Genomic DNA, 19,414 nt, shown 5'->3' on the forward strand with positions numbered 1-19,414 from the left:
CTCGTGCCTGCCGGTTGCTAGGACACGCAGGCGCACTGGGTATTGCCGCGGGGCATGCCAGGTCACCCATTGCTCGACCCTCCGCTACTCTCTCCTTCCCGTTTCTCGGAGTGCGCCGCGGGGCACGCCGGGCCAGCGATTGCTCGGCCCTCCACTGCTCCCCACTGCCGGTTGCTTGGAGTGGGCCGCGGGGCATGCCGGGCCAGCGATTGCTCGGCCTTCCCCTGCGCCCCACTGCCGGTTGCTTGGAGTGGGCCGCGGGGCATGCCGGGTCAGCGATTGCTCGGCCTTCCGCTGCGCCCCCCTGCCGGTTGCTAGGAGTCGAGGACGCCGCCCGGTCGAGGGTGCTGGCGCCCGGGTTCGTGTCCGCTGGCCGCGCCCGGCCGGGCTGAGGGCAGCGCGGCCGCCCGGGACTGCGAGCGGCGATGGAGCCCGGGAAGGTGGGTGCGGGGGCAGGCGCGGGCCGGGGGCCGGCGGCGTCCTGAGGCTGCACTGCCCGCTCGGGGACCGGCGGCGGCGCGCGCGGGGCTCAGTCGCTCCTGGCGGGGCGGACGCCGCGGGGAAGCTGCCGAACCGGGGTGACGGGTCCACCGCGCCCCGTCCCGCCTCTGGCGGCCGTGCCCCCGCTGGTTCGCGCCGCCTCACCGGACTCTGCCCGGGCGCCCAGCAGACGGTGTCGCCGGAGCCGCGTTAGGACGGAGGACGTGGCCGCGTGGTGTAAAAAGCCCAGTGTCGGGCGGCACGCCGCGGCAGAGGCCCCTTTCCACCGTCGAGGCCCACGGTTGTGTCTTTTGTTGGTTCTCAGCATCCGCTCAGGCCTTTGCTTCTGGCCGGGCGGCGCCGGGGCGGCGGCCGAGCGCTGGTCGTGTCCGCCGTGGCGCGGCTGTGAACGTCTGGCTCGCACTGCCTGAAACTGGAACCGTCGCGTCCCGGCTTCAGGGCTGCAGGTGCGCCCAGGTCGCTTGAGGTTGAATTCTGGCTTGTGTATTTGCTGTGCGGCCCTGGGAAAATCACTTCACGTGTCTTGTCTCCTGGGTCACAAAATCTGGACGGTAATAGTGGGGTGTTTGTGAGCCTTAAGTGATGTTTTATACATAGAAGCGCTTAGAAAAGTGCTTAGAACAGTGTTATTAACGCTCGGTAAATGGTAACTACTGTTATTCTTGGGGTCTGTTGATTCCTCACTAAAAGATGAGGAATTTAGTTTGCATACGTTTCCTTCTGCCTTCCCTTCTCTCTGTTATTTTTGTTTTTTTTCTATCATTTGCTTTTATAATGTTGAGTAATATTCTTTATTTGTGTTTTATGTTATATCGACTTTGATAGTATCTTTTAACCTCTCGCTGGTTGTAATTAGGAAGTTAGTGTCCTATGCTACCCTCCGTTTATCTTTAAGCCCGTCAATGCCCTGGCCTCTGTTATCTTCTATAACATTCCCTTACAGTTTTGTAGGTTATTCTGTAACTTAAGCTTTCTGTGATTTGTTTACAGGTTGATTTTTAAAACTGAAAAGCAATAAACACTGTAATATCACGATATAAGCAGCGTTCACTGCAGAACTAAGTGGCGTGATTAGACCAAAGAGAAAAAGCAGTCCTGTGTACCTGCACCAGCGCTCCTCGGAGGGCAGTGTTCCTGGGGTCAGGGTCAAGGTCATCTTTCCTGTAGTCAGTAGTCTTACAATGGAGGTTGCTTCGGATTTGGACCATGTCTTTCTTAAGTGGCCCTTTGATCTTTGTGTATTTCCATTTGTCAATTCTTTTTGGCAAAAAACAACATATGATTTTTTTTAACGTTATCACATCTTTGAGCTTATTAATCAGTCATAATGTCTGTTTAATGAAATTTGCTTTAAAAAAGTTCTTCCCAGAGCTCACTGACTTTCTGTTCTAATTAGGGCTAATTGTTTTGTAGACGTTCGCAGGGTGTCATCTGGGAATTTCTTTTTTTGTACTTCTGGGTTTGGTCTGCTGTTTCTTGGATCCAGGGTCATCATCTTTCTTGAAATCCCCTCTTTTTTCCCCCGGAGTAGATTCTCAAATATGTTTTTCAAGAAGTGTGAGTAGGAGGCAAATTATACACTCTGAGAAAGCCTCTGTTACACTGACATGCTTGTCTGGGAGTTCGCTCAGCGTGGAGTTCTAGGGTCGGAATGATTTCTCCAGGATTCTGAAGACATTCTGCTTTTGTCTTCCAGCAGTCAGTTTGGTAACATTTTCTTTCTTTCCAGAAGATTCAGGCAGTCTGTCCTTGGTTTTCTGGACGTGTCTGGCAGTGTGTCTGTCGTGGGTCTTTTTTCATTATTTTTGACATTCGATCATCCCTTTCAAAATGAAGACTCAAGTCTACCTTCACTTCTGGAATGTTCTGTGTTTCCCTCTATTACCTTCTCCCTTCCTTCTTCCTGAAACTCTTGTTCAGTCTCCTGTTAGGTGTTGAACTCATGGCTCATATTTTTGTCGATGGAAATAATCCATAACCAATCTGTAAATGAAAATTTGGTTGAGTTTATTCTGAGCTGAAATCTGAGGATTATAACCCGGGAGAGTCTTTCCACAAAGGAACAGAGCACTCCAAAGAAGTAGGGGTACATAGGGCGGTTATATACCCTCAAAGAGGGTGTTTCACATGATTGAAATGTCCCTCCCACAGTAGTCACAAGATTGCCCTGTCAGCACAGTGCTTGATGGACACAGCAGGTAGTGGGTCTGCTATCTTGGAGGGCGTAGCAGGAGGCAAGTCTATTGTCTCGAGCTGGGTGGTCACGGGTGAGCGCAGCAATCAGTTCCTAGCCTAAGGGAAGATGCTTAATCCTTAAGGAGATGCCAACAGTTGGGAGAGGGAGGGAAGTTGCACCTTTATCTCAAGGGCCTTTTGCTCTTGCCATAGGGAATCTCTAAAGCAGATATACAATGCATGTTCAACAGCCACGGTCAGGCCCTTTTGGAAAGACAAGGTCAGGCTGAATTAGGTTTATATCAAATGGCTTCCTCATATTCTCCAACATATCCTATTGCTTGCCATTTTTATTTGTCATTTTCCATCTCTTTTTTTTCCTATATTTTGAGAGATTTCTCCACCTTTATTGTTAGCTTCATCTGCTTAATGTTTTACTTTGTCAGTTTTAATTTTAATATTAAGAATTCTTCCTTGTTCTCATATTGCTCCTTTTTATAGCATGTTTTAACTTGTGCTTATTGTATTTTAAACTTTTTTTTTTTTTTTTTTTGCTGAGGAAGATTAGACCTGAGCTAGTATCTGTGCCACTCTCCCTCTATTTTTTATATGTGGGTCACTGCCACAGCATGGCTGATGAGTGGTGTATATCTGAACTTGAGAGCCCAGGCTGCTGAAGTGGAGTGTGCCAAACTCAAGCACTACACCACAGGGCTGGCCCCTAAAATTCTTTTTGAGGATATTATTGATGTGCCTTTTAAAAAATAAAGATTTCTCTTTATTTTCTTGGATTATTTTTCTTTTAGGGTCATTTTCTCTATTTGTTTATCTTTTTTTCTTTCTTTTGTTGGCTTTTTCTCAAATGCCTTTTTGACCTTTAATATTTATGAATGAAGTACAAGTTTAGTTAAAGTAAGTTTTTGAATAGCAAGGGTTTGCTCTGCTATTGCTTAGCTCTGGTTCCCTCCTAGGCCTCTTCATGAATTGCCAGCAAAGCCCTTGTTCTTAGCTGCTAAGGCAGGATCCCAGAGCAGGCCCTGAAATTCCTGAGGGCTCTTCAGCCACCCACGTCTTATCAATAACCACATATCCCCACAGACATGTGTTTGCCTCTTGGATCCCAAGGAGATCTTTCCTCTCTTGTGTCTTCTGTTATCTGGCTGGAGTAGTTCACCTAGGTGATTACATTTAGCATTACTTTGATTATCTTGGGTTTTTTTTCTGGTACTTGTTTATTACGTAAATATTTCAAAGTAGCAAAAGCAAGGGAATACAGGGCTGGATGTTTCCCGGCAGCTAATGAATACCTATATTAGGTGCTCAGTTGCAAGTTGGTCATTAGCTTTTTAGGAAGTTAACCTACTGATCATTAGAACCTAATTATGTAATGATCATAGCGTTAGGGACTAATAATTGTAGTTTGTTTCATGGAGTAAAGGGAGCGCTAAAGGCTCAGTGAGGTGATGGAATGAAGCTGTGCTGGGCTTTCTGGCGGTGTTTGGTGTGACGTTTGTGGTGCATCGAGCTTTGCATTAGGTGCATGTCAGTGTACTTCTTTGCTCACATAACTGCCGTCACTAACGTAAGCAGTTTTGTGTTCTTTATTGGTACTAAGATCATACCAACGTTCAGTATTTTGTAGCTGTTCTTAGACAAGTAAAACTTAACGGTGAGTTTGCAGGCATTACACCTGCTGGGGAAGAGCGGTGGCAGTGTGCCAGTGGTAGTTCTTTCAAAACATTTTAGGTACCTTGCTTTTGACTTTTATTAATTTTTACGCTCCACAGAAATTTTACAAATTTCTAAATTTTTCTGTTATATACCAAACAATTGGCAATGTGTGAGTTTGTTAGCATCATGAAATTTATTAATCATAGCTTGAAAGATGTAAACATATAAATGTTTGTATTTAGGTTACCCTTAGAAGGAAATACATTCCTACCCTTCTTTTTTTTTTTTTTTTAAAGATTTTATTTTTTCCTTTTTCTCCCCAAAGCCCCCCGGTACATAGTTGTATCTTCTTTGTTGTGGGTCCTTCTAGTTGTGGCATGTGGGACGCTGCCTCAGCGTGGTTCGATGAGCAGTGCCATGTCCGCGCCCAGGATTTGAACCAATGAAACACTGGGCCGCCTGCAGCGGAGCGCGCGAACTTAACCACTCGGCCACGGGGCCAGCCCCTCCTACCCTTCTTTTTAAACGTTGCTGTGAAATACAAGCTGTGCTGTAGCAGTTCACTCTGAACTGGTGTCGACTGTTTAGGTTGGTGCAGTGCTGTTCATTCTGTTTTTATTTTATTTTATTATTTTGTGAGGAAGATTGTTCCTGAGCTAACATCTGTGCCAGTCTTCCTCTACTTTGTATGCAGGATGCTGCCACAGCATGGCTTGATGAGCAGTGTGTAGGTCCGCATTGAGGATCTGAACCTGTGAACCCCGGGCTGTGGAAGCAGAGAGCGTGAACTCAACTGCTGTGCCACCGGGCCGGCCCCTCATTCTGTTTTTAGAAAGGCTGAATGTTCTCGGGTAAATCCAAGGGTTGGTCTTCACTAATCCAGTTGTGGGGTTCTCCTGCACGAAACTTTACCAATGTTTTAGTGGCTTCTGCCAGCCTAAGGCCTTGTCAGGGACGACCCAGCCACCTGTGAGTTCCTATCTGGGAAAGCTCAGGGCTGTCAGAAGAGTGATAGTTTGTTCAGCTGATGCCTGGATAGGCCTGCCCCGCTTTCTTGGCATATTTGCAATTGCACATCCTTCCTCTGTCCTTTTGAGATGTCTGTGTGTCTCTACAGCCCAGGAGTGTCTTTCTCAAGGACCTGAGAGCTGTCCTAGAAATGGAGTGCTCGGGAAGGATAGGGCCTCTGCCTCCCAGTCTCTGTGGGAAGGCAGGACCCTGACTTGGACAGCTGCAGCCCGCAGACACAGCTGGCCTGGCGGCATTTACACTGACCACTCCTTTGTGATTTTCCCTCCCCTGGCTGCTCCCTTTCACCCATGCAGTAGCCCCTGCACAGATGAGGATGGAGCTCAGCTCTCCCCTGCTGCTGGCAGTTAGCCGGTGTCGGGCTGTTTGTCTCTGACCTCTCCCCACACTGCTAATCTGCAGCCGGGCCTAGAAGGGACTTAGTCTGGGGTCAGCCTCTTCTGCAGATGAGACTTGGTGCTGCCAGAGCTGAGGTGCCCTGTGCCTTGACGTGGCACCCTACATTAGGGCCAGCATCTGCAGAAGCATCACCCCAAAACCAAGTATTTGTCACCGCAATGTTGGAGACGAGCTACCTGCTCTCAGCCAGGTGGTGAGCAAACTGTGGTGTGTTAATGACCAGTGTGGGGGGGGCAGGAATAAGCAGTGGAGAGATCAGTAATCCCACCTGGTTTCCCTTTTCTCCCCTGGCGACCTCACTGCCAGGGAGTCATCAGTTACAGTTGAATAATAATGAGAATGAAGAACAGCCAAGAACCAGAATAGGCCAAATTTATTAATTTGTTACTAAGTAATTGAATTTGGTAATAAGAAAAAATTAAGACAGCCAAAGGTAAACTATGTCTCAGTCCTAAAGCTGTGTGTGACCACCTCCCCCTCTGGGTCTTTTGGCAAGTGTGCTAGTCTGTCACCCTCTAGGCTGGGTGGATCACAGCCGTCTGCGGCCTCCGGTGGTCCTGCTCCTTCCAGCCTGTAGTCCTGGGAGTTGTTGCTCGTGTCATGTGGGGACATCACCCCTGGGTGCTCCAGACTAGATCCCCATGGGCCAGTGGTGCTGCAGACACAGTTAGGAGCTGTGCCTGCCGCTGCGCGAAAGGCTGGGCTGGGTTTGTGGCAGGGACTGGGCAGGAATGATGAGTTTAGGCAAATGTGTTAGAAGAAGACACAGTGGAACTTGGTGATGGGTCGTGTCTGACCTGAGAGCGGAGTGTAGATGCCTCTTCTACCAGGCCAGTCTTGGCAGCAGCCTGGCCTCCGAGTCCAGCATGCTGAGGGAGACTTAATCCCAAGGGAGAGGTTTGCCGCCCAGTGATAGCTGTTCTCCAACTGTTTACAGAAACCAAGCAACTTAGCTCCTGTGAGCGCTTGTCAACATGAAGCTAACTGGGTACTCTGAGGTTTAGCTTTAGGTTTTGGCAAGTGAGCCAGCGAGCGAGCGGTTGCTCAGCTGTTGAAGGCAGAGGGGAAGCACAGTGCTGCCAGGCCAAGACCCACGTAAGTGCCTGGTTGAGTCAGTGCAGCTGGTGGGAGTTACGTCCACCGAGGGGTTTGGAAGCAGGTCTGGGTGATGGAGCTGTTTGGTTGGGACGTGATATTCCAGGGATCTGCATGCTGTGGGGAAACTGCTTTTCTCGAAATAGGGAAACAGGACCAGAGGGGCTGCCTGGAGACACCGAGCCCCAAGCATGACCCTGAGAGTGAGGTGTGGCTTTACTGCCCCTGAACCTGGTTCAGAAATAAACATGGTAAATAGTGTAAAGAGGAACTGGTGAGGTTACCCAGAGTCTTCTCCTTAGTGATGTAGGCCCCAAGGTTGAAGAGTTGTGGCCTAGGAAGAGCAGGAGGGAGGCATGTGTGGCCTGAGTGGCCACTGGAGGCTGGGCCGTGCCTGTGGTCTAACACTTCCTGGGGCGCTCTCCTTTCCTTCTTCAGATTTCAGGATGAGATGAAAGGGTTGTGCAGAGCATTCCTTTGAGGCCCTGCGTTGACGGGATGGGAGTTAAGTCAGTTTAACCCACTTTATTCTGGAGGCAGATGAAAGGAATTTGAAGATTAGGGTTCTTTCTGTACAGTTCTCCCAAGAGTTTTGTCATGAAAAGGTATTAAACAGTTCAGCTGACTTACGGGATCAGACGTGTGAGGTATTGGTTGGTGGCTGGGGCGCGCTCTCTGGGAGTTGCTGTCTCCCTTCTTCTGTCCATCTTGTGCACGGTGGTCACGTGGTCCAGGGTCTCTTGGTGTGGGTGTTTGGCTCCATGAAGTATGTTCTCGGATTTGCTTGGCATGGATGGAGCGGTCCTGTAGCTTGAAGTTGTGCTGTTTGGGGAGCTCTCCCAAGTTCTTGTTTGTTTTCAGGATGGGGTTTACTCCTTGCTGGGGAAAATGCTACCTTTCTACTCCGTGCTTAGAGAGGCTTTTTCTTTTTCTTTTTTTTTTTTGAGGAAGATTAGCTCTGAGCTAACTACTGCCAATCCTCCTATTTTTGCTCAGGAAGACTGGCCCTGAGCTAATATCCTTGCCCATTCTCCTCCACTTCATATGTGGGATGCCTACCACAGCACGGCTTGCCAAGCAGTGCCATGTCCGCACCTGGGATCTAAACCAGCGAACCGCAGACTGCCAAAGTGGAACGTGCGAACTTAACTGCTGCACCACTGGGCCGGCCCCTGGAGAGCCATTTTTTATTTAACTTGTCTACCTGCTCCCCAAGGCAGGGGCTGAAATGTTGGTCTTCAAAAGACCTAGGCCAAGCAGAGGGTAAACAAATTAGGCCCCTTGTCTAAAGCGCTGTGCCCGTGCACGTGCTGGGTGTGCATAGTTCCTGGGAATGTGTGCGACACACGGGGCTGTGATGGGCAGGAGGGAGCTCTGTGTCACTTTAAAGACTAAGAAATGTAAAAGAGGAAAAAGGGAAGGACAGCATCAGGACTAAGCAAGGCCAGGGCCTGAATTTTAAGTGCTTGAAGCTGGGTTTCTGTTGGCGAAGACTGAAGAGGCAGAGGAAGGATCCTTTGGTCTCTGTCGGAGTTCTGTTGCCTTCAGGGTTTTTTATTTTAGCAGCATAAGTAATATAATTACAACCATTAAGAAGCCCAGTCCGATGGGTTTTCTGATGGATTTACTCTCCGCATTCCTGGCTGGTGCCTTTCCACCCCTGCAGTTTTCCGCTCTGTCGTCATCTCTTCCAGCAACACAGGCTCTCTTGGTTGAGTTGGACCATTTCCTTGTTATCCACTGTGTGTGGAGGGTTGTGTTGCTGCAGCTTGGCACCTGGAGCGGGCAGCTGCCAGGCAGGAATGGTGCAGCAGGGTCTGTGTGAGTCTGCTCCAGAGGCGGCTGCTCCTCAGGCAGCCAGGGACGGTGTTGCGAGGGGGCCTGGGCACAGACAGGCCATGGGTGACGTGGGAAGGTGAGGGTTACGTGTTACCGGGGCCTAGCCGAGCCCTGAAGCGATGTGAACGTTTACATTGTGAAGTAACCAAAGGCACACATTCTATAATCACTTATAGGAAATTTTAGACAAGTGAATGATTTTTTAAAATCTGCATTTCTCTTACCTTTTGTTACGGTAGATAGACTGATTTTCTGCATATTGAGCACTTATTGCCATTGACTTAAGTGGCCTATTGAAAAAGTGGCTCAGTAGAGTGTACAGACTTGGACATTTTAAACTTTAAAAATTCTAACTTTATACTTTTATTTTTAGAGGAGATCCAAAGATGATACTTGGAAAGCAGATGACCTCAGAAGACACCTTTGGGTAATGTATTTTAAGATTTACATTGGGCTCCATTTGGACCCTGGGAGTCTCCTTGGGCAGTCTGGCCTGGTTCTCAGTGCTGCACAGCTTTGGTTACGTGGGGCCCAGTGCAGAGGCGTTTGATGCAGAGACAAAGCCATGTGGCTAATAGCTCCCAACTGTTGTGAGGTAGGGTTTCCTAGCCCCGCACAGCGCCCACCAGCTCACTCGGGGTTCTGTGGTGGTTCAGGGCTCAGGCAGGCTGTGGGTGTGTGTCTGTGTGTACTTGTGTGTGTGTGGTATATTTGTGTGCATGTGTATGTGTCTTTGTGGTGTGTGCCGTGTGTGTATGTGTGCGTGTGTGGTATATTTAAGTACGCATGTGTCTCTTTGGCTGTGTGTACATGTATGTGCTGTGTGCATTGTGTTTGTGTGTGTGGTCTGTGTGTGTCTGTGTGGAGGGGACTTGGGGGTTGATGTGGAGACCTCCTGAGAGTTTTATAATGGGGGTTCTTGTTCTTTGGGTGGGACCCAAGCAGTTAGTGTCTGATACTTTATGACATAGCTTCAGTGTCCCTTTCTTTCTCTTTCTAATCCGTGGAGTATTTGAGCTTTGATTTGCCAACAAATGTGTCTCTGATAAATGGGCACCTGTTGCCAGTTGCAGAAATGCTGAGTCTGACTCCACTTACTGCAGGTTCAGAGACTCTTGGTCCAGGCCATCCTTCTGGGATGGAAAGCAGGTGAAGCCGGTGTTCTAGGTTCAGAAGTCCCCTTTCTTTTTCTTGTTTAGGTTGCACACTCAGGTAGTCCGAAGGAAGATAAGAAGCACAGAGAAAAGCTGCCACCTAAGGAGTCAGAAATGGATGTCCCAGAATACAAGGAGCACAGACACAGGGAGCCAGATGGAGACACCAAGTACAGAGAGAGGACGGCTGAGAGAGACGGCCACCCCTCCAGGGAGCCTGCCCGAGGGGAGAGAGACAGAGAAAAGCCACGGGAAAGGAGAAAGGATGCCAGGGACCAGGACAGAGGAAAGCTCAAAGAGAAACACCGAGAACAGGACGCAGAGAAGGCTCACAGGAGGGGAAAAGACAGAGAAAAAGACCAAGACCGAAGAGCTCGGAGGGAGGAGCTCAGGCAGGTGGCCGCCTACCATAACCTGCTGGGCCGGGACGTGCGAGGCTGGCAGGTCTTGGAGAGAGCCGAGCGCAAGGTGCCAGCAGGTGTGCGTGGGCCCGCGGGGCTGTCTCTGGCCTTGAATCCCTTGAGCTGGTGTGGTCCCGGGCTCCCTCCTGAGATGTTGCTCTGCTCTTTGTACATCTTGTTGTCTCTGTTTCTTAAAGGGCTTACTATTGGGGGGCGTTTTCTTTTGAAATGTTCACTCATCATTTTATTTTCTCTCATGGTTTTCATAAATCTTTTAGCTTTGGATTTGAAGTAAGAGGCCCTTCTTGTACCTGTGTGTGTACTTTTCACTGTTGTTTCCTTTTGATATTTGAAAAACTCAGTGAATGAAAGGAGTAACGATTTTCTCGTTGCTGGAATTTTACTGTTGAAACATTTTAGATTTGTTATTTCAGTAAACCTCAATCTACATTGTAAATAAACAGAAATAGTGCTCTTTGATAAAAAGAATTCCTCAAAAGTATCAGTTTTAAGCAATATTTAATTGTTATTTATCTAAATTCCTGGGAATTCTAAGGTAAAAGTGCATGTTTTTCCCCTTCAAATGGAGGTATCTATTTTTTATTGTACAAGTAGTATATGCTTCTTATAAAAAGTTCAGACTAGCCAACATAAGCAAAAAAGGAATATATTAGAAGGAGACATAATAATCTTTAGAACCATGAGGAGGCGGAGGCCTGGCTGTGAAGGATGGGAGCCATGGCCTTTACCCTGTGCCCTGTCACCCACCGCTGCTGCCTGCTGCTGAGGCCTGGCTACACCTGCAGACTTAGCCCGCTGGAGACGAGGCTCAGAACACGGGTGCGTTTCTGTTGGATGTGGTGTACTTAGGGGCAGGATTGTGTGTTAACGAGGTTGCCACTAATTAAGTTTAGCAGTGTCTATCTTACTATCCAGTGCCCCTTTTTGGGATTGTATTTTGATGTTCATGGTATTTATTTCGGGTAAGATTGTTCTTGTTCTCAGATCATTCTTTTTTGGTTGCTGCCTGATCTTGCTTTTTTTTTTTTTTTTTTTTTAAAGATTTTATTTTTTCCTTTTTCTCCCCAAAGCCCCCCGGTACATAGTTGCATATTCTTCGCTGTGGGTTCTTCTCGTTGTGGCACATGGGACGCTGCCTCAGCGTGGTCCGATGAGCAGTGCCATGTCCGCGCCCAGGATTCGAACCAATGAAACACTGGGCCGCCTGATCTTGCTTTTTCAATGCAGCATTGAGATGGATTGTAATGGAATGACTGACTGCACCATCAGACTCCTTGACGTTCCTTCTTTCTTCCTTGGTCATTGTCTTGCCTCTACCTCATCTCCTCTGTCTCCCCTCCTGTAAAATGCGGCCTTGCTCTTTGGACCCCTTCTCCAGCTGCCCTCTTTCCCGGCGACCACATCCAGTCTCATGGTTTTAAATATCATTTATCTCTTCCTGATTTCCAAGGTTTTATCCCCAGCTGGGCCTCATCCCTGAATTCTGGTCTTGTATATCCTCCTGTACTTTGATGTCTGGTAGACGGTGCAAACATAATGCACCCAACCGAACTTCTGACTGTCTCGCAGAGCCCCTCCCTCCAGCCTTCCCAATTCCAGCCGATGGCAGCTGCACTCTCCTGTCCCTCGGGTCGGGAAACCTGGGATCACCCTGACCTGCTCTTTCTCGTCCAGTCTGCCGGAACCTAGCCCTCCTCACCCCTCCACTCCTGTCTCCCTTTCTGAGAGTGAGCTCCGGGGGGACTCCCTACTCCGTTGTTTTGGTCTCTTTTATCTCAGGCTCTGAGAAGAGTGGTCAGGGCTCAGTGAATACTTTTTGAATGAATGAACTTTGCTTCAGTGATGTTTGAATGTTTAATTTTGTCCTCATCTTTTAAAATATTGATTCTCTTAATTTTAAGCCTACTGATGTTTTTGTCTGTACAGGTTCAAAAGTGGAAGTCTGACTTTTCACTCTTGGATGGTGCTGGAGGCCTCATCAGTGATGGCGTGTGGCTCTATTGGTCCCCCTGGCAGGGAGAGATCGCAGCTTGGGGTGGGGGTGGGTGCCAGCTTCGTCTCGTGCCAGCCGAGTGGGCTGCAGGCAGTCTCCTTATCCCAGGGCCTCCTGCATCTGCTGCGTCCTCAGCAGCAGGGCTCCAGGAGGCAGTGAGGCAGGCCCTTCCTTGCAGCTGAGCACTTGGCAGAAATGTCTGCCCGACCGGGCCAGTTTTTCCCAGTCGACCGGGCCCTGCATCCCTAAGGGTGTCTGTTAGTGACACAGGTGCTCCGAAGGTGTGTGTGTGGGCTGGTGCCCCTCTCTAGTTGCCTGGGTTAGTCTGACATTTTCCAGGTTGCCTCAGTAGCAATTGCCATTGTGATCTCCTTATTTATTGTATTTTATGTTTAGATTCTAGAACTTTCCATTCTTGAGATTGGAGAATGTGTTTTACTTGAAGCATGTGTTTTCATATGTGTTGATGTATGATTTGTAAAAATGCGATATGTACAGTAAAGACTGCAGCAAGGTGCTAGGAGGCCTTTTTGATGTGTTGAAGTTTGGGAATGTTAAACATACGTTTTATTTTTATAGTGAGTAAAGTAAGAATTGAAGAGAAGGAAAGGAGAGATGAAGACTCTGAACGAGGAGATGAAGAGAGAGAAAGAAGATACCGAGAAAGAAAGGTATTCAGAGCAGGCTGAGGAAGGGTTTTCCAAAGAGAGCAAAGAGAGGGCACTTTAAGCATTATTTTAGGAGCATTTGTGGAAAATTTTGTAAAACAGAATTCAAGGCCTGAGAAAGTTCTGGAGCACTAAGTGCAGGTGGTTACTGCTCCTCACACAGGCAAGTGTGTTTCTCTGATTCCAAGAGTAATACTTGGTTATTTTGGAAAATTCAGAAAGTACAAATAAGTAAGAAGAAAAATAAAAATGACTCCCCAGTCAGAGATAATTGTTAACGTTTAGATATATATCCTACCAGGTTTATATATATGTCTGTATGTATATGTATATATAAACTTTTTTCTTAAATTGAATTTTTACTGTTTTATAAACTGTTGAAACTGAATACATTTTGGGTATTTTTCTAAGTTATCATATTTTTCTATAATATTATTTTAATGGCTGCATAATATAATATTCAATGATATGGATGTTTCATAGTTTTCTTGACGTGTCTGCTTTTTTTGGACACCTAGGTTGCTTCTGAATTTTTTTTATTATAAAGACACCCGTGGGATAAACTTTTTGCATCTATTCATAATTATTTCCTTCTGATTAATTTCTGGAAATGAACTTGCTGGATCACAGTAAATGTAAATGTTCCCCATTTGCTTTACATAAAAGCTGTAATTGTGTGTATCATCAGAACCGTTCCCGTGTCCTGAGCAGCAGTGGGCGTTGTCGTAACTGGTGGTCTTATGCTTCAGGAGGGAGGGTGCCCTGAGTGCTCTGCTGTGAGCCTGTGCCTCCTTTGCTGGCAGAGTGTCAGAGTAATTTTAAGAGTGCTTTAAAGATGAACTCTCTGCTACTCATTTGTGTGGCTGCTTTCTGCTTGTTTTGAATTTTACTTGCAGAATCTTTATTTTTATAAGTAAGTTTAAAATTGTGAAGTGGTCAAGTCTGTCTGTTCGTTATTTCTCTTGTTGATGTAATGCTCAGAGAGCCGTCTCCCACACCAGTGTTAGTAGATAGTCCCCTGTATTTTATTCTGAGTTCTTACCATTTCTTTTGACACGTAAATCTTTAATCTCCATAGAATTTATTCTGAAGGGTGTGGTAGTAATCTAACGTCACTGCTGCGGAGTTTGCTCAAGGGCTTGTCAACATGGGTTTCTGTAGGAAGCTCATCCTGGCAGTGATGAGCGGAGTGGGTGGGAGTCAGGGAGACTGGAGGAAGGGAGACGCATCAGGGGACTGTTGCGTGGTCTACAGGAGGGGCGGAGCGAGTGGGACCACAGGTACCCGAGACGAGGGCTGTGAGAAAGAGCCCTCCGACTGTGGGGCAGGCGTGCAGTGGTGACCGAGCGGGTGTAAGTGGAGGAGACCTTGAATGACAGGAATGGACAGTTCAGTTTGGGGCTCCATTGAGGCATGCTCCCAGGACTGGACGTCTGAGCCAGAAATGCTACATACTAACACCCGTTCTGCAAATTAGCAGCGCGCCACTTTGTAATGGATGTCCCCAGTTACTACTGAGTGTCCACAGTGGTTTTGGGGATGCAGAGGTGACTGACTAAACAATGGTGCCCAGTTTTAAGAATCTGCCTGTGGGTGGGGAGTGAATGTGTGAACTGCTGAGGAGGGATAGACTGATGGGACACGCTGTGGAAAGAGGCACAGCAGCATGCTGCTCACGGAAGCTAGTGTCTTCCTGGAGCAGTCACACACCTGTCACAGGAGGGGCTTCTGTGTCCGTGGAGCTCAGCATGTGTAGGAGCTGGGGAGAGGGTGACAAGAATGACAAAGACGAGGCTGGAGAGGAGAGGAGGGGCTGGGCTGTGCAGGGCCGTATTTGCCACGCCAAGGAATCTGGACGTGGTTTCCCACGTCAGGGTGAGGGCACTCGCTGCAGTGTTGCTGTCATCCTGTAGGGGTGGGTGGCCCAGGTAAAGTGGAGTAGTGGGTTTTCTCTCTCCAGAAGTTCGTCCTCAGAGTAGGGTTTTAGGAACGTCCCTGCAGTGCGATAGAAGAGTAAGGGGCAATGGTAGTTCTGTGGCTTTCCTCTTTATCGTAACATGTACGAGACGTGTGCCTGTGTTCTGTGGGCTCATGTGTTTTTCCTATGTCATGTTCACAGTTGCAGTATGGTGACAGCAAAGACAATCCTCTTAAGTATTGGCTTTATAAAGAAGAAGGTGAAAGAAGACACAGGAAGCAGAAAGAACCAGATCGAGAAAAGAAACATCGAGAAAAAAGCAGCACAAGGGAGAAAAAAGAGAAGTATTCCAAAGAACCAAGGACTCCGTCCTCTGACAAGGAAGGGGAGGAGAGGCATAAGGAGAAACGACACAGTGAAGGCTTCCGTTTGGATGACGAGAGGCACCGGGGTAGTGTGGATAAGAAAGAGAGGCCATCAAAGGAAGAGCCTAGGAAGAGGGAGTACAAGGTACCATTTCCGATGCCCTGTTGTCTGTGTAGTCGCCTGAGATCTGCCGTCTAAGGGAAGCCCCGTCAAATGCACCAGATCTCAGACTCATTGCCTGAGGGTGGTGACCGGGATAGAAACGTGAGTCAGCTCTGTCATATGATCAGAGAGAGAGGACTGACCTTCTAGGAAATACGAAGCAGAATCTTCTCATTATATCATGAATGTACTTTAGTGTGTATTCAGAAGTCTGTCATAACTTTTTGAAATTTAACAGAAAAAGAAGCTGATATTTTTTAAAGTGAAAATTAGGTAAATAATTTAGCAAAATGTTTCACCCAGAATTGGTAATATAAGTTTGCAAAACAAAACAATTTCCCTCCCTTATCTCTATGTAATTACTGTACTGGCTTAATATTTTCCTACGCTCATTTCAGTATACACTGAAATACGCTTTTTGCTGTGCTGTTTTTCCAGAATCTGAAGTGAATGTGATTTCATTTTCCTGTTTCTTGGTGGTGCTCCCTTTCAGGTGGAAGCAAAATCTCCTTGTGGGGTCAGGTACTGTGAGGCTGAGGAGGGGCAGGGCTTCAGTGGCAGAGACCAGGGTGGTCAGCCAAAGCCCGGGATCTCTGATGGGCTGGTGCTTGTCCACAAAAGTGTGCATGTGTTTCCTGAGCCAAGTTTTTATTAAGGATATCTCGAAAAATCTTTGTGGTTGCTGCCTGGCCTCATGGGGGTCTTTGCTGGCCTCTGCACTGCCACATGTGATAGATCAGCAGCCTCCTGTGCCTTTCCCCACACCTGTCCTCACAGCAGGGCTGAAACCCCACCCTGTCACGTGTAGCCCACTGCCTTCCTTTTGGGCCAGAGTGCGGGTTGTGTTCTTAGCAGTGACAGGATCGCCCCAAAATCGGGGCGGTCCTGTCACACATACATACACTTGTGGTGTCTTAAGGCCTGGGTTTCCCTGAGGTTAGCCACGTGTTTACATTCCTAACTACGTATTTCTTATCAAAAGCTAGGAGAACAGGAACTGAGAATGAGATCCTCACAGACAGGATAGGTGTTCATTCTTCTTGACTTTTAAATTTCTTTCCCTAGATCAAAAGCTTTTCAGTTTTTTTCCCCAACATTTTATTATGAACATTTTTAAATCTACAGCAAAGTTGACAGAATTTCTACTACCTGCATCCTACCAGTAACATTTTATTGAATTTGCCTATTTTATATTCCCTAGATGAGATTTAGTTACTAGAAATGACATGGTTCTGTGGGTTAGTTGCCCACAGAAATGCCTTTCTGAGACACATCAGAATATGTCCGTTTGGCTTTTATTAAGGGTGGATGTAAGAAATGGTCCCACGAAGAAGATTCTTCTGCCTCTTCATAAGACCACTGCCTTCAGCAGTGCTCCTTCCATGAGGATTCACGTAATAGTTAGTCCGAGGAAGGAGCTGCTTCTGACGCTGACAGGCTTCCTTTTTAGACGATTTTTAGAGAGGCTGCTGTGAGCCAGCCTCTGTTTTGGGTGCTGAGGACACAGCTGTGAAGAAAGCAGAAGGTTTCTGTTCATCGTGCTTCTGTTCTGTTGAAGAAGTCATGTGATAAAGAAATAAACAGATGGGTATGTAATAGAGTTTCGGGAGTGATTAGTGAGCTTCAGATAATCAACTTTTTCTTTGCATTGACTCTCAGGTACTCAAAATACACTTTTCAACTTAGTTCCTCTGTGAGCTTGGTGATGATGTGGTTATCCCTGAGGAGACCATAGAGAGCTGGGCTGTCAGTGATTAGGCCAGGACAGCAGGTACAGACCAGGGCTGTTCCCAGGAGTCTGTGTTCTCCTCACTGCTCTCTGTCTCGACGGGATTTTTGATCCATTATTTTAATCATATATATCTTCTGTTGTGTGCCTCCTCCAGTTTTGGATTAGAGATAGAGAGTCTAATTAAGCATAATAAATACAATACAGTGTCTTCTAAAGGTTACTAACCAGTAATGACTTCTTCAGTGCAGGAATCCAGTGACCTGGTGCCTCTGTCACCTACGGCCCTTTCATCCTCCAGAAGCTGGATCCTGCCCCTGTCTGCTCCTGGGCGTGGTGACTTCACATGTCTCTGTGAACATCTGTTTCTAGCCCAGAACCCTCCTACCCAGCCCACGTGGCTTGGAGGCAAGGCACCGAGCTCACGCTCTAGCTGTGCCAGATGCAGGGTTTCCTCTTCCCCGGGTCCTAGGAATTGCACTAATGGCCTGAAAATGTGATAAAGCAGCCTGTGATGGCTGCCTCATGTGCAGTCTGTCCAGCGGGCTCTACCACGGGTCAAGACCCTCAGTGCGTGGTCTCCTCTTGTCCCTCAGAGTTAATTCTTAGAACTAACTGGATTACTTTTTCTTCTTTGTTATATCTACATAGCCTTTAAATCATATTTTTTTCCTACCTAGCACTACTGATTTCATTCTTTTTCTGTTCCAGTCTATTTTATAGACCAATGCCAGACTATTCTTCCTGTTAAACATGTAATTATACTTTTTCCTAATTAATTTTGGAAATTTTTTTTTTAAAGATTGACTCCTGAGCTAAGAACTGTTGCCAGTCTTCCTTTTTTTTTTTTTACTGCTTTTTTCTCCCCAAATCCCCCCAGCACATAGTTGTGTATTTTCAGTTGTGGGTCCTCCCAGTTGTGGCATGTGGGACGCCACCTCAACGTGGCCTGACGAGTGGTGCCATGTCCGCACCCAGGATCCAAACTGGCGAAACCCTGGGCCATCGAAGCGGAACACACGAACTTAACTACTCGGCCACGGGGCCAGCCCCTGGAAATATTTTTAAACACAGAAGAATAAAAAAATAAAACAAAAATTACCCACAATCCCAAAGTCAGAGAGAATCCATTCTGTAGTATGTGCGTATATCCTCGCAGTCCTTTTTCCTATATGTAAATGAACTTTCTAAAAACACGACATTGGAAACATGCTAATTTTTTCTTTTTATTCTGGGAAATACTTTTTAATACTGGGATATGTAAATAGCCATCTGGTGTTCTATCATGTGGTCATAACCCATATATTTAATAAGTAACCTAATATTGAACATTCAGATTACTAGTATTTTTTGATATTACAACTTATTCTGTGATGAACAGATTGAAAGTGTTAATACATGTCTTTGCTTGTTTTCTAGGAATAATTTCCTGGGAGTAGAATTCATAGGTCACAGAAAGTGTTCGAATATTTTTAACTCTTGTTAAGGCTTTGACCCATGTTGCATGTTGCCCTCCAGACTGACCTTTCCTAGTGGGCGGTTCAGTCCTGCTGTTCTTCTGCTTTGTGCTTTCTGTGGACCAGCCCAGGTCTGTTGTCTTGCTCTGCTTGGGGGAGGCGTGCTCCTCCACCTGCCCTGGGTCTTCATCATCCAGGATCGGCCTCACGCCCCTCTTCTACCAGTGCTTGCTCAACAACTGTCTCTCCTTTTAAACAACCTACCTACATATGTTGATTTACAATCTAATCATTTTAATTTTATTTTTAAAAATTCATTAATTCAAGAGAAGATTGTTTAAATTTTTTTCCTGTAGGTACGTATGTTTGAAAGCTTATAATTTTAAACAGTGTAAGGAACTAGTCCTATTTATCTGAAAATAATGTGAAATTGATAAGTATAAATTTCTTTACCTACTGAGGTAATATATAATCACCTTTTAGTATGCCTCTATTCATCTCCCTTATGTTAATTACCTAATTTACTAAAGACAACTAGTAAAAACTGTTATCTTGAAAGATACCTGTAGCGTAGATACTGTTGTTAAATTCTGAGTCCGTGGTTGTTTTACAGAGTTTACTAATTCACAGTGGTTAATTAATGGTTGTGGAATTTTTTTTCTTTGATAGAATGGTGAACACAGAAGTCGAGGTACAAGTTCAAAGAGAGATGGGACTAGCAACCAGTAAGGAATGTCTGTTCTTCTGTTGATTATTATGTATAACCCAGTTCTCACAGAATGCCTTAAACTGAATTTTTCTCATTGGGCCTAATTCTAGCCTGTAAATGAGAATAA

The 19,414-nt window shown here is 46.6% G+C and overlaps 1 protein-coding gene across 5 annotated transcripts in view; it reads left to right on the plus strand.

Moving 5' to 3' along the window:
• The first annotated feature begins 272 nt into the window (after positions 1-272).
• Positions 273-19,414, plus strand: part of DYNC2I1 (dynein 2 intermediate chain 1) — a 72,733-nt gene continuing 53,591 nt past the window's right edge. The window contains exons 1-6 of one of the 5 annotated variants that reach the window (XM_046669773.1): positions 273-440; positions 9,083-9,136; positions 9,909-10,341; positions 12,858-12,949; positions 15,066-15,374; positions 19,248-19,303. In XM_046669773.1, coding sequence (XP_046525729.1) covers positions 426-440; positions 9,083-9,136; positions 9,909-10,341; positions 12,858-12,949; positions 15,066-15,374; positions 19,248-19,303 — 959 coding nt within the window. In that variant the 5' untranslated portion in view covers positions 273-425. Of the gene's footprint in view, positions 441-9,082; positions 9,137-9,908; positions 10,342-12,857; positions 12,950-15,065; positions 15,375-19,247; positions 19,304-19,414 lie in introns of those variants that run through there. The other 4 variants (XM_046669774.1, XM_046669775.1, XM_046669776.1 and 1 more) reach the window with 4 other exon arrangements.

Source organism: Equus quagga, chromosome 8 (genome assembly GCF_021613505.1).
Source record: "Equus quagga isolate Etosha38 chromosome 8, UCLA_HA_Equagga_1.0, whole genome shotgun sequence".
Taxonomy (NCBI): domain Eukaryota; kingdom Metazoa; phylum Chordata; class Mammalia; order Perissodactyla; family Equidae; genus Equus; species Equus quagga.